This window comes from Octodon degus, unplaced genomic scaffold, assembly GCF_000260255.1.
Source record: "Octodon degus isolate 3935 unplaced genomic scaffold, OctDeg1.0 scaffold00037, whole genome shotgun sequence".
In the NCBI taxonomy this organism is placed as follows: Eukaryota; Metazoa; Chordata; class Mammalia; order Rodentia; family Octodontidae; genus Octodon; species Octodon degus.
In genome coordinates, this window is record NW_004524613.1 from 4,868,957 (window position 1) to 4,892,923 (window position 23,967).

Genomic DNA, 23,967 nt, shown 5'->3' on the forward strand with positions numbered 1-23,967 from the left:
AAAGATTTCATGAGGGCCGGGGATACAGCTCAGTGGCACAAGCGCCTGCTTGGTAAGCACAAGGTCCTGAGTTCAATTCCCAGTACAAAAAAAAAAAAAAAAAAAAATCTCACAAGGAATGAGTAAGATCATTCCTTAAAAATGCTTACTAAGCACAATGCTTGGCACACAGTAGGAATGTGAGAAACAGCAGTGCTTACTGTATAATCTTCTCTACTGTGATCACTGACGTGATCAGCTGAGAAGTAGGTTCCAGGCATTTGCCACTAATAGCTGAACTACCAAAGTGTAAGTGACTCTCAGCAGTCATACTTCCATGCAACTTAACTTCAACTATGCACTCAGGGTGAGGAGTTGTGAGAACTGTTTAAGGGGACACTTTAATGAGTTCAAATGAGCAGCTTTCAGCTTCTTGTGCCTCTCTGACCAGGGGCCACTGGGCATGACTCAAGGATTTTGCTTGACATCACATCCTTAAGGTAAGTTCCTACCCATCAAACTTTTTATTTTTTTTTCTTTTTGTGGCACCAGGGATCAAATTCAGGATCTTGTGCTTGCCAGGCAGGCATATGTGCCACTGAGCTATCTCCCCAGCCCTAAAAGACATGGTATTTTTTTTTTTAATGTATTTGGTATAGGGTCTCACTATGCAGCTCAGACTCATAGTGATCCTCCTGCTTTCAGCCTCCCCAGCACTGGGATTACAGGTGTACACCACTGTGCCTGTTTTCAGTGACTGGCTCAGCCCACCCAGAGACAGGGCTGACGCAGCATGCGGTGCTGGGGATCAAGAAATAAAAAGACAGCAAACAAGGCCTTTCCTGTGTCACTCATATGATCTGCACTCAAACATTAGTTACTGTCCAAAGATATGAGCAAGGGAGTGCCACATACGTGAACTTAGTTGAGAAAGCTGAGGACTGAGGAATGATCAACCTTACCCTCTGGTACCTTACATTCCCTTACTTTGCAGCTCTAAATGCTTCAACTTCAGAGAAGGAATAATAAAGTATTATTCCCTGGCAAGCGCAAGGGCCTGAGTTCAATTCCCAGTTCCACAAAAAGAATAAAATAAAGTATCAAAAGGGAGCCCTAATAGAGACAGGGATCACAGGACAAAGGGCAAATTAGCTCCTGAATCCTTCACCTCTAATCTATAACCTCCCAAGCCCATGAAAAGGGCAGATTTCTTCCTGTCTTTCTGCTCTTCACATAAGGACTAAATGGACCACAGGACCAGATGCACAAGTCAGGGTGTTGGTACCCTGTCTCCAAAAAAAATAAATGACTCCTGACCAGTATCTTTCACAAGAAGCTCCTTATAAAGAATACCACTTACAACCCTTTATATCACAACAAACTCATTATGTTTGTCCCTTCCTCTGTTCAGGGGGCAGCCTGGTTTCTCTTTTAATTAGCAATGTTAATCCTGCTCCAGTGGAACTCCCATGAAAGCCTTACCTTCAGCTGAGGATGTAGTTTGGTGGTAAAGCTCTTGTGTAGTACGCATGAGACTCAGGGTTCAAATGGGGGAAAGAGGGGTGCTTTTCCACATATTTGTGACACTGTTCGGTCTAATTTCTCCAGTCTCCTGCTTCTGGTACTACTACCTTGCCAAAAACTCATACCTTACATAAAACAGACTTCACTTAACACTTCCTGTCTCATGAGTATGACCCTACATTCAGATCAATCTGAGTACCCTATGTGTCACTACCCACACATCACAACTATGGAATGTTCCATAAGAGGGGACATTCCAGGGTTCTGCGCTATGGGAGGATTAAAACCAAGGGCCTCTCTGATATTTACCGAGACTCTCCTGTCTGTCCTCTGGGCCACCTCTCCAACCTTCTCAGGGCTACTTGAAGATTGCAGCCAAAGAACTCTTCCTGATAATTCTCATGTTTGCAAGGATGTGCTGGTTGTATGCTGTTTACCTTCCATTTTTCCAATTAAAGATCTTCAGTTCTTTTAAAATCTATTCAACTACCACCTCTTCTCTGATGCCTTTCTCCCACTGGTGCTAGCACTGAACTAGTTAGGCAGAAAAGTACCAGGAGATGGCAAAGCTGCTAATGTCCTTCTCTCAAGATCCCAGCCAGCTGGAATCAGCTCTCAAACATCTCCATGTCTCCATCAGATCTTCTTCTGCAGTGGATGGCCCTTTCGTCAGCCTCCAGTTCAGTCTGCCCAGGAAGCTCTTGCTTTTGAAGATGAGACACCTTCACCACATGATCAGCTAGGCAAACAGGAGTCCAACTTGCCACCCATGTTCCTATGATGCACATCAGAAGACGCTTGTGTGAGTTTAGGAAAGCCACTCTCATCTGTAAAACTAGCCAACAGTACCACTAAGAGTATTGTGAGGAAAAAGTAAATTAACTGCAGAGCACCTAACACCCAGGAAGTGCTCAGTAATCCCAAGATACGCTGGATCAGTCCCCAAAAAAGCAGGAATGAGAACACAAAATTTAACAGATCTCAAAAATAAGAGGAAAGTATAGAGATTATAATTACAAAAGGATTAATTTATACACCAATTAAAAGACAACCTTAAATTGAGTTAGAAACAGGTTATTTGTACAGACACGCCCTGAAAAGCTAAGGGTTTTAGCTTTTGACCCACCCCTCCAAGCCTACAGAGCTGCCTGCGCTGACCACGCCACACTGCAATGACCCCTTGCTCCTCGATGCGTCATCAGCACACAACTACAGCCCCCAGCTCATGCCATCAAACACTGTTGGCAGCAGAATGTGTACAAATAAAGGCTCAGAATTCTTTCAGGCACCAAAATTTTTATTTATCCACCTTCCTGCTTGCTTGTAGTAAGTTTAAACATCATATGTACATTATAAACCAAATTAGTTTTTTTGACCCAGGGTTGTGGTGTAGAAACCATCCTTTTACAATGTAATGGCAAATCTATGCCTGTTTTTATGTTACTGTGGCCCCTGTCAACCTCTGGCTATCACCTCTCTCCCTTCTTGACTATCCCTTAATGGTCTATTTTAATCCCTGTGAAACAGAGAATAAAAGAACCAACATTACTATTTTGAGATTTACAAGAAGCCCCAGCACTAAGTAACTCGAGCTCTCAGAAACATTTAAACTCTCAGTTTCTTTGACCTTTGATTCCACTCCATGGACTCAGAAATTAGTAAACCTGTAAACCAAGCACACAGGTCCAAGTCCACAGGCCAGATGTGGGCCTGGCTGATAATGTGCACAGCCTTTGTGACCGCCACTACCAACTTCCAGCCTAAGGAGGACTGACTTGACTGAGCACTTCCAAGCCCTCGGAGCTCCTGGTTCCCCAAAGATGTCTCTTTTGTACCTCCATCTTGCTTGGGACCTCTCCGTTCCCCCTGCCACACCTGGAACAGTATGAATGATGACCAGTCCCAGGGGGCCCATGGAGGACACTGGGAAAACAATTGCAGAGTTGGTGCCATTTGCTCTTGGAAAGAAGTGGGCCTGGACAAGGACAACCGCTGGAAGGTGAGGGCAGCTCTGGTTCTCAATAGCGGTAGTGATCAGGCTTGAAGGGGCCATCGTGGGACAGGCCCAGATACTTCGCCTGCTTCTCAGTCAACTTGGTCAGCTTCACATTTAGCTTGCCCAGGTGGGCCTCAGCCACTGCTTCATCCAGCTGGGGTGGGGAGAATCAAAAGGAAAACGTGGAATGAACGCCATGACCTTGGGTCCTCAACCAGCATCCCACAACCAAACGGCAGAGTGTTCTCTTGGGGAATTGGCCATGTGTGTTACCCATGTTGCACTGCATTCAACCCTGACACCTAGCCTCAGTCGGTACAGGTATATTCTTCAGGATGCCATTTCCTGTCAAGAGGGAACCATGCCACATCCACCCTCCCAGTTGCCCTAATGAGACCACCAATTATGTCTCTCTCCTCAGCCTCCACCAACATGGGTGGCTAACTAAAATGCTTCTTTGGCATTTATCTATGGTCTAGGACATATTTTCCATGAGGCAGAGACAGGAATGTTCCAATACCACGAGGATTCCCAAATAGGGAAAGGTAGCTACCTCGGCTCATCATTGACAAGTGAAATACAGGAAAAAAAAAAAAAAAAAAAAAAAGGAGCCAAGAGACATAGAAAGAGAGAGCCATAGCCTAGGGGTGCTGCATAGAGGTAGGGCAGATGCGTAGTATACAGAGGGCCTGGGTTCCCCAGTATCCCTCCATGCAAAAGAAAAAAAAAAAAAAAAAAACACTATGATGACATTAAACCCTGGATCCAGTTTCTGAATCTTAGGCTTCCCCACCACATGGTCAATAGAGTTCCTTTTTTGGGGCTGGAGAGATGGCTTAGTGGTCTAAAGCACCTACTTGGAACAAGCTTGATAAAGCACAGGGACCGCGGTTCGATCCCCCAGCACCACATGCCAGCCAGCTGCACCCCCTGGTGGGCTGAGCTGGCCACACACACACACACACACACACACACACACACACACACACACACACACAAAATAAATTAAAAAAAAAAATAGAGTTCCTTTTTTGATTAAACTTTGGCTAAAGTATGTGAGGGCCATGAAACAAACCCACAATTCTTTGATATGTCCTCCTTCAAGAGGTAAAACCTAATCCTTGACCCTGAGTAACTCAGTTCTAATAAAAAGAATGAAACAGAAGCAACTATATATGACTAGAGACAAGGTCATAAAAGGCAATGTGGCTTCCTCCTTCCTCTGCCCAGGGTCACCATATTAGGAAAGCAAGCTGCCACTTCTGATGACACCTAAGAAGCCCTACTGAGAAGCCTGTGGATGAGGAATCAAGACAGATATGCAGTCAATCTTGCCATCCTCCTGCTTCAGCCTCCCAAGTGGCCAGGATTATAGGTATGGGCTACCACATTTCATTATATAGAGATGGGTACTTGTTAAGTAGCCCAGTCTGGCCTCAAACTCCTGAGTCCAACAGACCTTCTGCCTTAGCCTCTTGAGTAATTGACACAACTGGTATATGGTACTGCACCTGCTAAATATTCTTTTAAGTCATTAAGTTTTGAATTTAAACTGTTATACAAAGGTAGGGGAGATAGTTCAGCAGCATAAGCACCTGCCTGGCTAGTACAAAGTCTGGAGTTTGATCTCTGGTTCCAAAAAAATAAAAAAATAAGCTGTTATACAGTGGTGTTAATAAACTGTTATACAGATCCTGATTTGAACAAAATTCCCCCAATAGCTACCAAAAGGACTCTAATGGGTAAAAACTGCAGAACTCCTTGTACAAATAAAGAAATCGAGGCTCAGAAAGGTGGAATGATTTGCCTGAGGTCATACACCTAGTATATGACAAAGCCAGGATTTGAACCAAGGTCTACTTGGCTCTAATATTCCAAAAGACATCTCAGTAATCTGAGCTAGCCAGGCACGGTGATGCACACCTGTAATCCGAGCACTTGGAAGGCTGAGGCAGGAGAATTGCCCTAAATTTGAGGCCAGCCTGGGCTACACAGTGAGTTCAGGGTCAGCCTGGACTACACAGTGAGATCTTACCTCAAAAAGAAAGAAAGAAAAATCTGAGTTATGGCCCCAGGGAGCTTTGAAACAACCATGCAGAAGCCAAGGTCAGAGGTTGAGGTTACATAAAGCAAACTGACCAGTGCTGAAATACAGGAAAAGATCCTGAAGGTTTAGGAGGCTGCACTTAAGGTCAATGCCAAATACTGCTCTCACGTTCTGAGCTACTAGTGCTCAGCCCCAGGTGCCATCCATGATGGCAGGACAGCTTCTGACCAGGGCCCGGCCTGCAGAGGTTTCACATCCCCAACTAGTCTCGTGTCCACTTGAACTCCAAAAGCATGTAAGCAGGGCCTGGTTTACCCTCACACCAACCAGAACTGGAGCCTAGAGAAAGTGATAATGGATTCAGGTAAGACACGCAAAACCAGCCTAGTCTGAAATCTATGTGGATCCCAGCAGTGGAACAAAGGCCTCCACCTCCCAGGGTACAAAATGAACGGTGTTCCTTGGCTTGGCCTGGCCTAGCTTAGGATGCTGTTCCTGCTGCCAGCACCCCAGTGAACAACCTGGACCACAGGGGGCTGAGTTCTACTCTTAAGCCAAGTCTTAGCAGACACGGAGGAAGAAAGTAAGGATGGGTCCCAGCAAGTGAAGAGGTGAATCTTTGCCTTTTTTACTTCCAAACTTGAGCTCATTTTCAAAAACCTAAACAATTCTCACCAAAATCAATCATATTTCTCCCAAATGGGATCAGACAAAGGGTCAAGTGAAAAAATGTTTTTAGGGCCAGGGAGATAGCTCAGCAGCATATGCAAGCGCAAGGTCCTGAGTCCGATCCCTGGCACAAATATATAAATAAACAAACAATCCTGGGAATCTGATAGGCTGCACGGACAAAGATAATTCTTGAGGTCCTTCTGGGTAAAACATACGGTCCAGCAAAACAATGGCCCAGGGAAACAGAAGGAGTCAGCTGGTCCTGGGGTGTAGAAACTCCAGCCCCAGGTATACAGCCACACGGCTTGCTAATTCCTCAATGGCAGACTCAGCCCTTCCCAGGGTGGTGGTTTGTTATGGAGACCCCATAAATTCTACAGCACCCAAAGGCAAAAGCAAAAGATACTCTTGGTAGGGAAATAAGTACCCAACAGATATGTATCACAGGGAAGTTCATCTGCAGTACTGGCAAAATGAGGTAAAACTAAAACCCAAGTCTGCATAGTGCGTGTGGGTGAGTGCTGGCCTCGCCATGCCCACAGCGTGGGGGTCAGGTGTCCTGCTTAGTCCTGCATTGGCTCATGTGAAGGCCACAGACCTGCAGTCCATATTGCACCCACAGCCACATCTGAGTTGATCCACCCATTTATTTTTAAAAACTTTGAATTGCCTACGTTCAGAAATTACTTTATGCCATTTCTTGGCATGTGGCTCTTCTTCAAAGTTCAGAATCCCTGGTCCAAAAACACTGAGCTGGGGGGGAACTACCCGCTTGGGCCCCCCGCCCCATCCCTCTCTCAGACAGGAGCTTTCTCTCAATAAATATATTCTGCTAAAAAAAAAAAAAAAAAAAAAAAAAACACTGAGCTCTTAGATGATGACAAGTGAGGGACAAACATCCCTTGCATCCTAGCAGACACATGTGACCCCAAACTAAGGAAATGCTCACGACCCCTAAGGGAAGTCTTTAATACTTCCATTTTACAGATGAGAGAATGGACACACAGAGAAATTAAGTAACTTGTCCCACTTAGAGCCTTATGAGGTGAGGTTGAGATCAAAACCAGGTGTGGCCCCCTGCAAAGCCCACGTTCTTTCCATCACTCTAGATATGCACCAGGAATCACATCCCAGTGTGGCCTCAGTTTCATCCTCTATCAAGTGGGGAGAGTGATTCCATACCATAAAAAAGTCTGTTAGGACCTCTAAGAGGGCAGACAGCACTTCGTAAATCCTAGAAAGCCCGTAGTGGGTAGCTCAGGATTGGGCACTTGAGGGGGAAAGCAAGGACCTACCTTCTTGGGCAAGAAGTGAACCCCAACGGGGTATTTGTCTGGGTGGGTCCACAGCTCAATCTGTGCCAGCACCTGGTTGGTGAAGGAGTTGCTCATCACAAAGCTGGGATGACCCATGGCACAACCCAGGTTCACTAGCCGGCCTTCAGCCAGCAGGATGATGCGGCGCCCATTCTTCAGCCGGTAACGGTCCACCTGCAAGGCACAGCTCAACAGTGAAGATGGAGGCACTGGCTCAAGCTCCACCTCTGCCTCCCACCTTGCCCAGGCGAGGCCCAGAAGCCACAGCACCAACAACCTTCAAATGGGCTGGCACATCCAACTAACTAGCCAGCTGGGCATGGGGGTGCACGCCAGTAATCCCAATACTCTGGCAGGCTGAGGCAAGAGGATCACAAGTTTAAGCCAAGTCTGTGCAACTCAGCAATTCAAGTTAAAAATATAAAAAGGGCTGGAGAGATATCTCAGTGCAAAAAGCCTGGGTTCAATCCCCAGTACCATCAACGATAATAATGATAGTAATAACTGTAACAACAACAATAATTACAATAACCGATAACCTCATAGATCCGCTCAGAATTCAATGAGCTGACACCCATAAAGTATATGGCACATACAAGGTACTCAGTAAGTAGCATCAGTTTATCATTTCTATTGCTCTTGAGTGCATCCTAAAATTTTTGCCTAATAAACTCTTCCTGTGTCTATTAATTTTTTTTTTTTAAAAACAGGAATGCATGCTGGGCGTGGTGGCATAGCACACACCTGTAATCCCAGCACTCACAAGACTGAGGCAGGGCAGGAGGATCATTGTAAGTTTTACGCCAGCCTGGGCTACATAGTGAGTTCAAGGCAAGCCGGAACTACATAGCAAGACCTTGTCTCAAAAAAAAAAAAAAAAGAAAAGAAAAGAAAAAAAGGAGGGCATGGTCACACTACAAGAGAATCTTGTTTAAGAAGACCACTGATTCTGCCAAGGTTGAGTGAGTGAACACAGAAACCTGGACCCTGTCTGCTCTGAGGTCTCAGCCCCTGATGTCCCTCACTCCTAACTCTCCCAATCATCTGACCATGCAAATCTGTTCTCTACTCTGCTCCTTTCATCCTGCCTTCCTCACAGTGACTCTCAAATATTCCTCTAACAGTCTATCTCTGCAGACTACTCCAAGAGGCCTAGCACAAGTCCAAGGAAAGTTCTCTGGCGCCCATCAAGCGTTCCTTCACCGCATGAGCATTCGCTAACACCCATTCAAGCCAAGTTCCTGCAAGATCACATCAGCTTGGACTCTGACCTCACGGTACCACCGCAGAGGAAGGCAGAGCTTCCCACTGCAATGAGGCGGCACAGGAGGGCTACACAAAGCACACAGCACTGCCCTCTGCCTGAGCAGCTGGCCTGATAGGAGTTGACGGGGGATCTCTGAGCTAAGTCTTGGAGGATGGGCAAAGAAAAGGACTTTTGACCTGTTCTAAACAAAAGGAGCTACCTAAGCAATGACAAGAGGAGCTGTGATAAAGTATTCAGGAAGCAGTCCAGGATGACCTCAGAGCAGACAGGTTCCAGAGAAGACAGGAAATCAGTGAAGTTGGGAAGAAGAAGGCTGATGATTCTGAGGGCGAGGAGAGAACCAAGCTTTGGGGCTCAGCTGGGTGGAAATGTGTCCATCCCTCTGTGACACCTTTGCAGAAGGAACCAGGGGCATGGCTGCCTAGGAGGTATGCCCTTCTGGCCATGTACTGTGCCAGGACTTCTCAGCAAAGAGATGGAGGCTCCTCTGCCTAGGTAGGAACTGGTACTCTTAGGGTAGTACAAGACCTACCCAAAGAGAACTCCCACAGGGAGGCAGAAGGCCTAGGAAAGGGTGGGGCCTGTGACGATGTGGTGTGTGCCCACAGAGACTCACCTGCCTATGGGGGCTCTGGGCTCCTGGGTGGGCCTGTCATGTGGCTCTGACTGGATGACAGCAGAGCTTTGGTAAATTCTGTCTACATCTGTACAACACCTCAAAGACAGCAAGGCACAAATTCAAAGTGTCCTACAGTAAGTGGGCTGTTTTCACTTTTAAAAATGTGGTAAATAGCTCTGTACATGTATTTGAGGATCAACTGCAAGGAAGGAATGCTCAGCTGAGAGTCTACATAGGGTCTGGAAGTGTAGGTCAGGGATGGAGGACATGCTTAACACATGCAAGACCCTAGGTTCCAGCACCAGCAGAACAACAACAAAGTCAACTGTATAATTTGTAGCCTCTAAATATATAAAGCAAAAATGTCTTCTAGAGAAGAAAATAAGCCCAAATAAAATTTCGTATACCCCAAAGAAACTCACCTTTCAATGCCCTCTGCAAACCTGTCCTTGCCCCAGCTCGTTCTTCAGCTGTTCTAGAAAAAGCCCAGCTCCTCCCCAACCTTGCAAGGATAAACCCTGGCACTCCAGGTAGATGGAGGCTACCAGCATCCAGCTGGGCTCCAGAGGAGCCCTGCATTCCCCCACCCTGTGCCACTGCTTCCATTTTCCACATTGTAGCAAGAAGACTCTTTCTGAAACAGCAACCTCACCGTGTGTGGCTCAGTTGCCTCCCACCCTCAGGGACTCCAGGTGCCCGCAGGATCAAGCCTGACACCTAAGCCTAGCTCTGGGACCAGGTTCTCTTCCCACACCCTGCCATCTGGGTTGCAACATCTTAACCTAAGCTCCTGGGTAGGTAGCCCCCAAGAAGGCCTCTCCTTGGCCGCCTACTGCCCAGCCTGCTGGCAGGGTTAGGGATTCTCACCTGGGGTTTGATGTTCACCTTGTCCACAGCATTCTCATTGAGCCACTTCACGTCAATCTCCACATCAAAGTGTCCAATGTTACAAACAATAGCATCATCCTTCATCTGCTCGAAGTGCCTGTGGAAAGGCCCAAGCCCATGGTAGACCATCAGCAACAAAGAGCAGTCCCAAGTCTGCCCCAGCCCCATGCTCCCCAGGATCCCCACATGGCACCTACCGACCCAGAATAATGTCCACACAGCCTGTGGTGGTGACAAAGATGTTGCCCTCCTGACAGGCTTCATCCATAGTAGTGACCTCATAGCCTATAGAGATAGTGGCCATGGGTTATCCAGGGTAGCCTGGCCGCTCCTCTGGCCCCAATGGCCAAGAATCAGCCCTCGCCTTATCATACCTTCCATTGCAGCCTGCAGTGCATTGATGGGGTCGATCTCAGTGATGATGACACGGGCTCCGAAACCTCGCAGGGCCTGGGCACAGCCCTTCCCCACATCACCATAACCTGCTACAACCGCGACCTTGCCTGCAATCATCACATCTGTGGCCCGTTTGATGCCATCTATGAGGGATTCTCGGCAGCCATAGAGGTTGTCAAACTTGCTCTTGGTGACAGAGTCATTGACATTGATGGCAGGCACCTTCAGGATCCCTTTGGCCATCATCTTGTACAGGTTGTGCACCCCAGTGGTGGTCTCCTCAGAAATGCCTCGGATGCCTGAACAAGAATGGAACAGCATCAGAGACCACAGTGGAACCCACCCAAATCCCTGACTTGGCCCAGTGTCTTTCTTCTTCTGGGCTCCCATTTCTATGACTGACACCAGGTCGACACAATCCTTCAGTCCTAGTGACTCTACCACCCCCAAGCTCCCAACCTCTCCACTCCCACTGCCCCTGTCTCAGTCCCTGTCACTGTCATTTCTTACCTGGCTTTCATGTCATAAAGCAGCCATCAGCTACTTTTAGCATGGATATTCCCAGAGAATTCTTTCCAAAACCCTCCAACTATTCCCCTTTGAAGTCAAATTATTTTCTCTTGTCATGTTCAGGTCACAACCAAAGCTCCATCCACATCCTGTAACGTTTCCTAAGAAAGGTTCCCTTCATTTACTGTAATTCTGTTGGCTTCATTTCTGTTTTCTGAATAATCAATCCTTTCCTGTACCCCACTGCCCAATACTCTCCTTCCTGCCCTCCTTTTAATAACGCTAACTGGTTCCCAGTGTTAGAGCAGTGTTATCTGGGTGCTCCAGCGGTTCTCAGCCCTGGTCTTACTCTGGACCTTGGGGTATCAACTCATTCACCCCCACACAGCCAGGCCAAGCCAAGCCAAGCCAAGCGAGCTAACCCACATCCTAAGTCAGAAGGTCAAGCCTCCAAGAGCCCGATGTCCTTCCATCTTCCACAGAATCCGGGAGTTCTTCCAGGCCTACTCTCTTTGTGCAAAGGAACAGGCCCCGTTCAGACCACAAACATTCAGCCAACCTACCCTACACTGCTTACCAGACAAAAGTTGTGGGTACTTAGTGTGAATAAGATTGGTAAGGTCACCGCCATCATCCAAGATCATGTTGAGGGGCCCATCCTTGAAGTAGAGAGTCTGCTCGATGCACCACAGGTACTCCTCATCTGTTTCACCCTTCCAGGCATACACTGAAGGGTAAGAAGCACAACAGGACCTCACCATCCCCACCCATGTGGAACCAGTATAGTAATCCCTCGCTATTTCATGGTTTGACTTTCATGGACTCACTGTTTCACAGGTTTTCAAAAAATATTAATCTAAATTATTTATTGTGGATTTTTCACCATATCATGGGATTTGCAGTACTGTATAGTATATGTACATTGTTAAAATTACATAGGTTCAGAGATAGCTCAGCGGCATAAGCACCTGCTTGGCAAGCTCAAGGTCCTAAGTTCAATCCCTGGTACAACAAAAAAAGAAAAAAAAAAAAAAAAAAGTAGGTTTACAAGTTTACAAGTTTAGAAAATGGTTAAGAACTTTAGAAGTGCTAGGGCCAGCGAGATAGTGCAGTGGTCTAAAGTGCCTGCTTAGGCAAGCTTAGCCAGTACAGGGACTGCAGTTCAATCTCTGGCACCACATGTCGCACCAGCCCTGCCCACAGGGTGAGCTGAGCTGGCCACAAAAAAAAAAAAAAAAAAAATGAAAGTGTTTTTGTAAGTGTGGGAAAGTTTGTCGGAGTATGGGAAGGGTTTGTAAATACTTAAAATATATATAAATACTAATATAAATATAACATCACTACTTCGCTGATTCTCATTTATTGCAGGGGTGTCTGGAACGTAACCTCTGCAATAAGTGAGGGACCACTATACCATCCCCTCCTACTTCCCATCGTCAGCCACTTCCAGTGCCTCTGAGAACTCAACAGCAGGTAGAGCACTACTAGGAGCCAGACATACCCAAGTTCAAATCCTGGTTCTGGCACTTACCAGAAGTGGGACCTTAAGCTAATCATTTCATTCCCCTGAACCTCAATTTCCTCTTCAATAAATGAAACAGAAGCCAAGTACAGTACCTCAGATACAGGATCTAGAAGTAATTATTGCTTTCTCATCTCCTTCTCCCTGGGCTCCAAGGACTGGGACCACACAGACCAAGGTTCCCACCCAATGAGGGGCCTCCTATTCAAGGTTGGTTCTGCACTGAGGGTCTTGTGGGCCTAACAGTCTCTAATCACAGACAATGTCTGGCCATAGGAAAAAAAAATTTTTTGGTCAAAAAATTACTAGAAGCAGCTGCTACATATGGAACACTTTCTCTGTGCCAGACATGACCCCAAGTGCTCCATCTCATCTTTCCTTAGAGAAACGCTGTGAGGCAGACATCACCATCATTACCATACAGATGCCTAGAAGGAGGCTGAGATACGATGCCCTGTCTCTTAGCAGAGTAATCCAGAGCAGGCAGCAGAAGCAACATTGCTGACTTCCAGGCAATGCTCCTCCCATCATATGGTACGAAAGGAACACCAGTGAAAGGCTGCCAGAATCCTCCTTTGAGCAAAGGACACATGCCACTCAGGGACAGCTGCCTCCTCCCCAGTTGGAGAACACAATGATCTTAAAAACAAAGCCTTTCCCGGAAGAGGGTCATGGCGCCTAGCCAGTGATGATGTGCCTGTTTAGCCCTGCTCAGTCACAACTCAAATTCTTCTGTCTGTGACTGATAAGAAGGAATATTGAGTGTCTTATTTAATCACATTCAGACCTAACTACTCTCTTCCCTAAGCCCAGACAGACATGTGCCCTATTCAGCAGTTTGTGAGGACAATCTTCCTCCTTGGTCCTGGTCTTTGTCCAGGGTCCCAGATTACCATACCTCAGTCAATAGACCTCTCACAGTCCTCTGTCCTATTGTTCCCCATTTCTGAAAACAAAATTCACACCCTTCCTTTAAGGAACTTCCCCTCTTCTATATCATGTGCCTGCCACAAGATCCTGCCCTTCCTGGCCTCTGGCTTCAGATGGCTCAATAAGCAGCTTCTGTAGGATTTTAGAGGCTGAGACAAAACAGCTCTTTGCTATGATACACTAGCCTAGGATCCTCTCCCCTGCCATCAAGAAGACTGCTGATGCAGCAGGTGGTAAAGCAGAGCTCCTCCACGTGTTCTGAGCGCCCCAGCAGCGGGTGGGATTTACCTGGAATGCCAGCCTTGGCAATGGCAGCTGCCGCATGGTCCTGTGTGGAGAAGATGTTGCAGCTGGACCACCGCACCTACAAGAGCCAGCGAAACAAGGTCACTGACGGCTCCAAAGCACCAAGGTCACTGGGCAGGAAGAGGGGAAAGCTCTGAAGCTCTGGGTCCCCACAGTGACAGGTTAGGGACACTGGGTGAGAAGACAGGAGCCACAGCAGTGATAAAATCCACCACACACAGCACTCTGGTGCTGTGTGGAAGGGAAAGATCTGAAGGAAGGCGATAAGTGAAGAAGCTATCAGAGAAGAGTCCTGACATAGGGGCTAGGGAGATGGCTCAGCACATAAACGCCTGGCTGGCAAGAGCAAGGTCCTGAGTTTGACGCCCAGTACCCCCCCCACACACACACACGAAAAAAAACTCTCCTAGTCCTCATTTACTGACGGGGGGAGACTTCAGGAAAAGGATGGGGCAGAAAATCATGAGTTTCCTTGCAAGTATTCACTTTGACCCCCGAGTGGGAAGAACATGTCAGCAGCTAAATCTCTGAGATTAGAGTTCTGGGAGAAGTCCAGGCTAGTACATGTATTTTGGAGTCACCACCAGACAGTATTTAAAGTCAAAATTAAACCACCAAGTGACAGAATTGTCACTTAAAAACAAAGAGATTCAAAGGCTGAGCCCTAAAGATTTCTGCTGGTTCTGGCTGCCCTGCCCTGCTTTGGGAAACCACCTTGCTCTGGCCCCTTGAGATCTTGGAGAGTTGTCAATCACTGACATATTATGACCCATGCTAAACCAATCAGAGAACACCATTCTCCTGGCACCTATGACTGGCCCAGGGTAGAAACATAACATAAACTAGAAAGACTAATGAGAACAAATCCAAGGGCTGGCGAAATAGCTCAGCAAACTAAACACCTGCTTTGGCAAGCGCAGAGACCAGGGTTCGATCCAGGGCACCACATGCTGCTCTGACCCCACCCCTGGGGCATAGTGAGCCAGCCACCGAAACTGGGCATGGTGGCAAAATGCCTGTAATCCCAGTGCTGGGGAGGATGAAAACAGGAGGATCACTACGCATCCAAGCCTCATAGGGAGCCCCTCTATCAAATACCTTTAAGAAAAGAGAGAATGAGTCCTTAGATGACTATATGGTGTTGAGTTTTTCCTACGAGAGCTCTCAGAGGGATGGGCTGAGTATACTGAGCTTATCTTCCTACGTAAGAGAAAATCTATAGAAGTGCATCTGCCACATAGCATAGCAGCACTAGATATGGAAAAAAAAAAAAAAATTCAAGGAACAAAAAGAGCCCCTGCTGGTCTGAGGTCAGCCCCACACCTGCCACCCCCCCACCCCTACCCACACACAGTGTTCCTCCCAGGCTGAACCCAGGGAGGGCAAAGGACACACCCAGAGCCACACAGCTGTAAGCCTCACCTCAGCACCCAGGGCAACCAACGTCTCAATGAGGACAGCGGTCTCCACAGTCATATGCAGGCAGCCGGCAATGCGGGCACCCTTCAGTGGCTTGGAGGCAGAGTACATCTCCCGCATGCGCATTAGGCCTGGCATCTCATTCTCTGCAATGTCCAGAGACTTTCGTCCCCAAGCAGCCAGGCTGATGTCCGCTGTAGAGACAAGATGGGAGTCCTGTGAGTCCCTCCTCCCATCAACCATAAAGCATGGTCACCATGTAAGGACCGGATCCTCAGGTGGGCCCCAAACCCTTGGGCTTGGTAATCCGTCACCTCATCCTCTCAGTCAGGGTTGGTTAGTAAATTTGAGAGGAATAAACTGGGCACACTCAGTTTAGCACCCTCTTCTTCTGGACCTGCAGAAACTAAGTATTCTTAGCTGCTTTGCCTGTAAGCAGTGGGTAACTGCTGAATTTTTGGATTCAGTTTGAAGAAGGATTTGGTATTCACATTAAGCTACATTCTCTGGCTCTGATGCTACTACTAACAAAAAGCCTGCTCTGGTCTTCACGGGACACTTCAAATGTCTCACTGTTGTTCAAGTTCTCGGGAAGGAAAGGACACTATTATATGCTCCCTCACTATTTTTTTTTTTTTTTTTTTGGAACCAGGGATTGAACTCAGGCCCTTGCGCTTGCTGGGGAAGCGCTTATTCCACTGAGCCATCTCCCCGGTCCCTAAAAAAAAATTTATTATTATTTATTTTTTTCGGAACCAGGGATTGAACTCAGGCCCTTGCACTTGCTGGGGAAGCACTGATTCCACTGAGCTATCTCCCCGGCCCCTAAAAAAAATTATTATTATTTATTTTTTTCGGAACCAGGGATTGAACTCAGGCCCTTGCGCTTGCCAGGCAAGTGCTTATTCTACTGAGCTAACTCCCCGGCCCTCCCTCACTATCTTAATACATTTCCTCCTCATTATCCCACACACAACACCCCTGGCCCATTCCCAAGGTCATGCATAAGTCAATATTTGCAAACATGCTGATGAGAAAAGTCATCTGGTATGCTTCTCAGTTTTTCCAGGAAACTTAAATTTAAAAAGTCTAACATGGGGCCTGGGAGTACTGCTGTGAGTTTTATCTTTAGACAAGCTTAGATCCTCCAATCCACTACTCACTGATTCCACGGTCCCACACCCTCTTCATGGTCTCAACTTCCTTCCTTCCTTCCGTAATTTACAATTCCAATGCTTATCCCTCTGAGAACACACTTGACAAAACTCCTACCCTGTTTAAAACCTTCACTGCACCTAAGCCATTGAACCCAACAGGAAAAGAATGATAACCACACCAGTGGTCTTATTTATGAAGACCATAACTCTCCCAGGACATCTAACGGTCCAGCAGTCCTAGAACTTTCTCTTAGTAAATTTACTCTTTGTCCACTTTTCCCAAACCTTCAATACCTTTCTCCACTGACTAATAACCTCACTTTACAATTCATTCAGAATTCAGAACAATGCCACTTTTCCTCCATGGAATCCACTGGTTTCATCTGTAGTTTGGGGATGGACTGGCAGTATTCTTTTCCGTTACAACAAATGAACTGTCCATCCCAAATCTCACCTCCCTCAGGACCTTACTACTCCACTGAAGCGTCCCTTCTCAAGGTAAAGACCAGCCAGCCCCCTAACACACACACACACACACACACACACACACACACACACACACACACACACCCTGTGATGCTCACATGTCCATTTTGTGTTTTCCCCAGCAGTGCCAACTCTTCCAACTACACTAGATAGTCCCTCCTTCCTGAAACCCTTCTTTAAAGTTGACTTTTTGATTTGGTTTGGTTTTGGGTTAGTTTTATTTAGTTTTGTTCTGACAATAGTCTCTATATATAGTTGAGGCAGACTGTGAACTATGTAGCCCAGCTAACCTCCATTAGCTGGCATCAAACTCGAAGAAATCCTCCTGCCTCCACCTCCCAAATGCAGGATTACAGGCATGTGCCACCATGCCTGGCTACAGATTGGATTCCTTAGAAAGTCTCACTGTATGATAGCCCACTAGCCTCAAACTCATGAATGTCCTGCATCACACCTTCTAAGTGTTGAGATTTCACATATGTGTCACCATACCAGCTTTTACTTGGCGTCTCATTGCCCTTCTGTGCTCTTCTTCATACCTTCCCGGCTTCTCTTCATCTAACAGATTTAGGTCTGGGAACCCTCAGGGTTAACAACCTCCCTCTTCTCTAACTCTTGCCAGCTCAGTTCATCCAGTCTTCTGGTTTTTGAGTACTCTGTCTGTGGTTATAGCTCTTACCTATCTACTGCTAGCCCAAACTTCTCTTTAACTTGAGACTCATCTAATCCAGGGGTGGTGAACCTATGGCACATGTGCCACTGGGCTGTTTATATTACTGAAAGCTCTAAAAAGTTCCCATCACTGGAGTCCAACTGCCTACCTAACACCTGTACTCAAATGTGCAACCAATCAACCTCTGAGCCACCCAACCACAGCCTTCCTCTTTAGGAAATGAAACCAACAACCAGCTACCCTGACCAAAAACTGTTAAGATTTCTGGACTTCTCATTTTCATTTCACCTCCATTAGCTGGTCCCCGGCCAACACCTAAACATATAAGCAATCCAAGCACCATCTCAACGGAATGCTCCCCACAGTAGCCAAAAGGAAAGCTTCAAAACTATAAGTTCTGGGGCGAGGGAGATGGCTCAGTGGAATAAGCGCTTCCCTGCAAGCACAAGGGCCTGAGTTCAATCCCTGGTTCCACAAAAAAAAAAAAGAAAAGAAAAAGAAAAAGAAAAAACTGTAAGTTCTGGGGCTGGTAAGATGGCTCAGTGGTCTAAAGCACCTACTTAGAACAAGTTTAGCAAAGCACAGGGACCGCGGTTCAATCCCCCAGCACCACATGCCAGCCAGCCCTGCCCCCTGGTGGGCTGAGCCGGCCCCCCCATAAATAAATAAATAAATAAATAAATAAATAAATAAATAAAAACTGTAAGTTCTGGGACCGGGGAGGTGGCTCAATGGAATAAGCGTTTGCCTGGCAAGCGCAGGGGACTGAGTTCAATCCCTGGTTCTGCCAAAAGAACAAAACTGTAAGTTCTATCACTTCCACAGTTCTACTAAAGTAAACAACCAAAAGCCTCTAATGACTTCCTCTAACGCCTTACCTGGCCTTGGGGCCCCACCCCACCACCTCCACCTTTTTCTCCCCCTTCATAGCTCTGCTCCTAGACCTCTTACAGTAACTCTCTTCACACCCTTGGAGCTTTAACCCAAGCAGTCCTTAGCCAGAAGGCTCTTCCTCAAGTACTGATTCTGACACAGCAGCTAGCACTCAGAAGATACACAAGAAACTCAGAAACAGAGTGGGCACAGTGGTGCACACATGGTAGTGTACACACAGCACTCTGAAAGGCTGAGGCAGGAGGATTCAAAGTTTGAAGAAAGCTTGGGAAACTTAGCAACCTAATGAGATTCTATCTCAAAAAAAAAAAAAAAAGTGAGGAAGAAAGGTCAATACAAAGGCTCTGGTTCAATCCCCAGTACCATAAACAACCTGGAAACAGGAAAGATTTTGGGATAGTCCTGCTAGAGGAACAGAGAGTGGGCCAAGTGGAGGGAGCAAAATGAATCGGGATTTTACTCCCAGTGTAGGGAGGCCTACAAGAGTTTCTTTCTTTTTAAATGTTTTTTTTTTTTTTTAATCTCTTATTTATTTATTTGGTACTGGGTCTCTCTACATAGCTCCGACTCATAGTGATGCTCCTGTCTCAGCCTCCCCAGTGCTGGGATTATAGCCACCATGTCTGCCACCACGACCAGGAATCTGTGGTGCACAGTGCCAGCCACTAAAACTGGGCCCACACAGCATGCAGTAGCAGGGATGGAACCTGCGTCCTTGCGCTTGGCAGGCAGGCACTTAGACCACCAAGCTATCTCCCCAACCCTACAAGAGTTTTAAGGGAGCCGACTTTTCTTTTGAAAGCCCTCATTGGCTGCTGCATGGATCTGTGGAGTAAAAGACCACAGAGACCTCTGAGGAAGGAAACCAGAAGCAGGCAGTGGCTGTGAAGGAAAGCAACAGATCTCTCATGAAATGAAGACAATAAATACATTATCTGTATACACTGCTGTCCTACCCTGATCTTGGGTCACCTTTGTATTTCCAGAGCCCAGCAGGGTCTAGTACAGAAAACAGGTCAACAGATCTGTTACAACTGAATAAGGAGATGCATGAAGAGCTGGCACAGGGCAAGGGTAACAAAAACCAAACTGAAACCAGGTCCACCTCCAGCCTTTACCAACAAGAACGCTGGGTATGGTAGTGCACACCTGGAATCCCAGCACTTGGGAGGCTGAAGCAGGAAGAATACATTCAAGGTCACCTTGAGCTACACAGTGAGTCCAAAGCCAACCACAACTACAGAGACCCTCCCCCCAAAAAAAAAAAACCAACAAAAACAAGAAAATGAGGAAAGGACCTAGAGCAGGGTTTGCCCCAGGTATGACAGTGAATCAAAGACAATGGAAGGACTGGCCAGGCAGGGCTACCCTGTGATAGGTGCTTTCAGGTGCATGGCACAGCAGAGAAACATGTAGAAGAAAAAAGGGAAGGGGCTTTATTTTCTTTGAGGACATGGAAGAAAATATGGAGTAGGATGAGGAATTTTCTCTCTGAATTAGACAAAGGGAGGCTGAGGCTTTTATGGCCTCTTGCCAGGGGAGGGGTTTGAAGGGGATGTTTAGATATACTGAGGGAGCTGACTGGGGGTCTTCCCTGAGGCAGTGGGAAGGGTGGCAGTAAATCATACCTTGTGCTAAGGTGGAGAAGGGGGAGGTGTTCCTAGAAAGGTGGGCTTTTAAGGGCATCAGCCATATTGGGTGACCACCATGATTGTGGCAATTCATACAAGGGATATTGTGCTACTCTTCAAAGCTCCATCTCCTCAACTACCATCTGTTTCTCCAATAAAATAACCTTTGCAATGCCCTTGTGGCAGCTGTGCAAACTCCTACGTTTTCCATGGTTTTGAGAGGGGTGACAAGGCAAGCTCTGGGCCTTTGATGGATACTCAGGTACAGCTGAGAACTTGCAGCAGTCTTGGGAATAACTATCAAGAACAAGCTGAGAGGAGCTGGTGAGATGGCTCAGTGGTCTGGAGCTGGTGAGATGGCTCAGTGGTCTAAAGCACCTACTTAGAACAAGCTTAGCAAAGGACATGGACCGCAGTTCAATCCCCCAGCACCACATGCCAGCCAGCCCCACCCCCTGGTGGGCTGAGCTGGCTACACACACACACACACACACACACACACACACATAAATAAATAAAATTAAAAAAAAAAAGAACAAGCTGAGAACAAATTAGATCTTCTCTAAACCTCATGTTTCTTTACCTTTGGAGTAAGGATACTCACCCCTAACTTTGCCGAGTGTCCTGGGGATTACAGAAGATGGCCCTTGATGAAGGCTCCTTTCCTCCATCCCTACATAGAAAAGGTCCCCCATTCTGAATCCTTATTTCCACTCATTCAACCCAGACTCTGATCCACCTCTCCACAGTGTGACTAGGCCCCATTCCAGCCCTTCATCTTCACTTATCCTCTCTGAGCTTTAGTTTCTCATTCACTCAACAAGATCAATAGGCAACTCAGGCAGCTGCTTGATGAACTACTTCAACAAGAATCTGCAAGTTTTCCTCATTTGAACAAGGGAATGAGGCCAACATCTAAAAAGATTCTATTAAACACATACAAATTACCAGATAATTTGTATTATCTGGTAATAATGGGGGCCAAGGAGATGGCTCAGTGGAATAAGCGTTTCGTGGCAAGCGCAAGGGCCTGAGTTCAATTCCTGGTTCCGCAAAATAATAATAATAATAATAATAATAATAATAGTAGTAGTAACAAATTACCAGATACAGATCAAGCGCTACATAAACATCGGTGTCCTTTCTCCAGTTTAACAGCATCTTGGTTACTTTAAAAGCTCCTAGCCTGTCTCAACTAGTTTTCACTGAAAATTCATTAGGTGTGTTCCAAGTGTGTTCACTTGTACATAATGGTGTAAAGGTGCATTCAGGTCCACCCTGGGTCCAAATCCTGTTCCGTCCCTTCCCATCAGGAAGAATGTGGGCAAGTGACTTCTGTGTCTCAGGAGCTAAAAGAATAAGGCGAGAAAGTAGTACCCATCTCACAGTAAGTTCTCGTGAACTTTTGGCCTTGCATCCGTGGGACAGCTAAAAACAGCTTTCTAACCACTCCAAATTTCCTTTGAGCTTTTCTGCACGATTGTCCCTGTTGGCCAGGTGGGTGACCCTACAGGTTGAGCAGTCTGCCCAAAGTCCCCACAACGTGCTCCCCTGTGCCAGCCTTGGGTTCCCTTTCCAGGCCTCTCTTTACATGCTCTTGTGAACGCCTGTGCCCACAGCTGCCCTGCAGAGGCCCAGAGGGAAGTGGGCTCCTGACCGAGACCACCCAGCAAGCAGGGCTGGACCCTCGGGCAAGTTCCAGAGGTAACTGGCTGTCCCAGGCCGAGCGCACGTGCGCTCTCCTCCGCAGCCCGCAGGGTCTGCGCTGAGCCCGCTACCAGCCCGCGTCTCGCAGCCCGCGCAGCGGCATCGAGCAGCGCGGGGCACGCCGGGACTCGTAGTCCGTACGCGCCTCCCACCGCCGGGTGGCCGCGGCTCACGAACTCCAGCCCCCAGCCGGCCCCGCGCGCCCAGCAACGCGCCGTGCCTGAGATTTTAGGGGTCCTGGGCGCCCGGGGGCAGCCCAGCGGCCGCCACCCCAATCAAGCTGCGTGTCTAGCTGACAGCCAAACCCCCAGACAAGCCCAAGGCGGGTGCAGAGGAGCCGCCGCAGGCTGCACATCTTGAACTCACCGACTTTGTAGGGCAATTTGTCAGACATGCTGGCGACTATTCTGCACGCCGGGATGGACTCGGACGAAGGCGGCCGGACCTCAAATAACGACCGGTACAGCCGGCGGCGCGGGGCAGGAACCTAGCGTGGCGCCGGCGTCTTTAAATATCTTCCTGGTACTTGCATATTCATGAACCTGCGGCGGGGGCTGAGGCGCTGGGGCGGGGCCGATGCGCGGGGCGGGACCGGAATGGACTTCGACCCCTGCGGGGAGGAGGGCTGATCCTGTCTAGGCGCCCGGAGGCCCTCGGAGACTGTTAGGAAGAGAGTGCCCGAGAGACCTGCGAGGAAATCGCCTCGCCCTCGTTCAGTGAACCCGTTGTCAAGACCAAGCTGAACTTAAATTCCTGGAACCTCAACTTCCTCGTGAGTAAGCTACGCAGGAGACTCGCAAGTTCAACCCCAGCCTGAGCAATGTAGCGACTTGGGGAGACTCTGTCTCAGAAGTTAAAAAGTTTTGGCTGTAGCTCAGTGCGAAGGCCGTGGGTTCAATACCTAGTAAACGCATACACGTACGAATAATGCTTATCATAGACTGTGAATAAAATTGCAATATGTTATACATCTCAGGCCTGCCCACCCCCCAAGTAACTGCGGGAAGACAGAAGTAAGTACAGATTGTACTCTTAAGAAGACTGCAACTTTTGGGTCTCAGAATCACTCAAGATGATCCATGTTAGGGGCTGAGCGTTTGGTTCGGTGGTATAATGCTTACCTATAGCCTAGCAAAAGTGAAAGCCCTGGGTTCAAAAACAAAACAAAAAAAAAACCACTCCTAAGATGAACCGTGTTACCATTCCCTTGGTTAAATTCAGGCTGCATTCTATCCAGACCCATCACACCCTAAATTCTTCAGGAATACTGAAAACCCATAAATAGGCTCAATTGAAAAAGTAGAGAATAGGAGCCTGACCCTAACATAAAGAAACAGGTTTAGAGACTCCAAAGAATGTTTAAATGACCTATTTAAAAAATCAAACAAGGGGGCCCGGGAGATGGCTCAGTGGAATAAGTGCTTCCCTGGCAAGCACAAGGGCCTGAGTTCAATCCCTGGTTCCGCCAAAAAATAAAAATAAAACAAGGCTGAAAACAGGCCGATCACTGCAGTCCAAGCTTCATAGTGAGACCCTGTACCAATACATTTAAAAAAAAAAAAAAAAAAGCCCCTACCTGTAGAATTGGCTTCTACCCTTGAGGGAGGGCACCTTTTTCCAGAGTTTTCACCCATTCAAGAGAAGCATAAACGTTTTCTGTTCCAGGAAATAGTGTGTCTCATTTCTCTAGCACCCACACTCCACTAAAGTGCATCCCAAAATCCCTAATAAACTTTCCCTTGCGTCTTACTGACCCATCCTGAAAATTCCTTTCCACAACAGTAGTCAGCAAACCTGCAGACTTATTCTAGGAATCAATGGGATAACTTCCTTGTTCCCAACTCAGAGACTTCTCAGACTCAGTTTAAGAACAGTAACCATTATCCTGAGTTTAGGTAAATTTGTCTTTATACTTTTTTTTATATATACTTTTTTTTTTTTGGTGGAACCGGGGATTGAACTCAGGCCCTTGCGCTTGCCAGGGAAGCGCTTATTCCACTGAGCCATCTCCCCAGCCCAGCCCCCTGT

At 47.2% G+C, this 23,967-nt stretch overlaps 1 protein-coding gene across 1 annotated transcript; it reads right to left on the reverse strand.

The window, feature by feature from the left end:
• Positions 1 to 3,403: 3,403 nt before the first annotated feature.
• Positions 3,404 to 22,434, reverse strand: Ahcy (adenosylhomocysteinase). Its single transcript, XM_004630829.2, has 9 exons — positions 22,306 to 22,434; positions 15,395 to 15,585; positions 13,955 to 14,030; positions 11,792 to 11,941; positions 10,683 to 11,003; positions 10,506 to 10,593; positions 10,288 to 10,405; positions 7,514 to 7,708; positions 3,404 to 3,653 (listed from the first exon to the last, which is right to left on the reverse strand). The coding sequence occupies exons 1-9, from the start codon at positions 22,331 to 22,333 to the stop codon at positions 3,522 to 3,524; spliced, it is 1,299 nt and encodes a 432-aa protein (XP_004630886.1). The 5' UTR covers positions 22,334 to 22,434; the 3' UTR covers positions 3,404 to 3,521.
• Between the last annotated feature and the right edge of the window lie 1,533 nt (positions 22,435 to 23,967).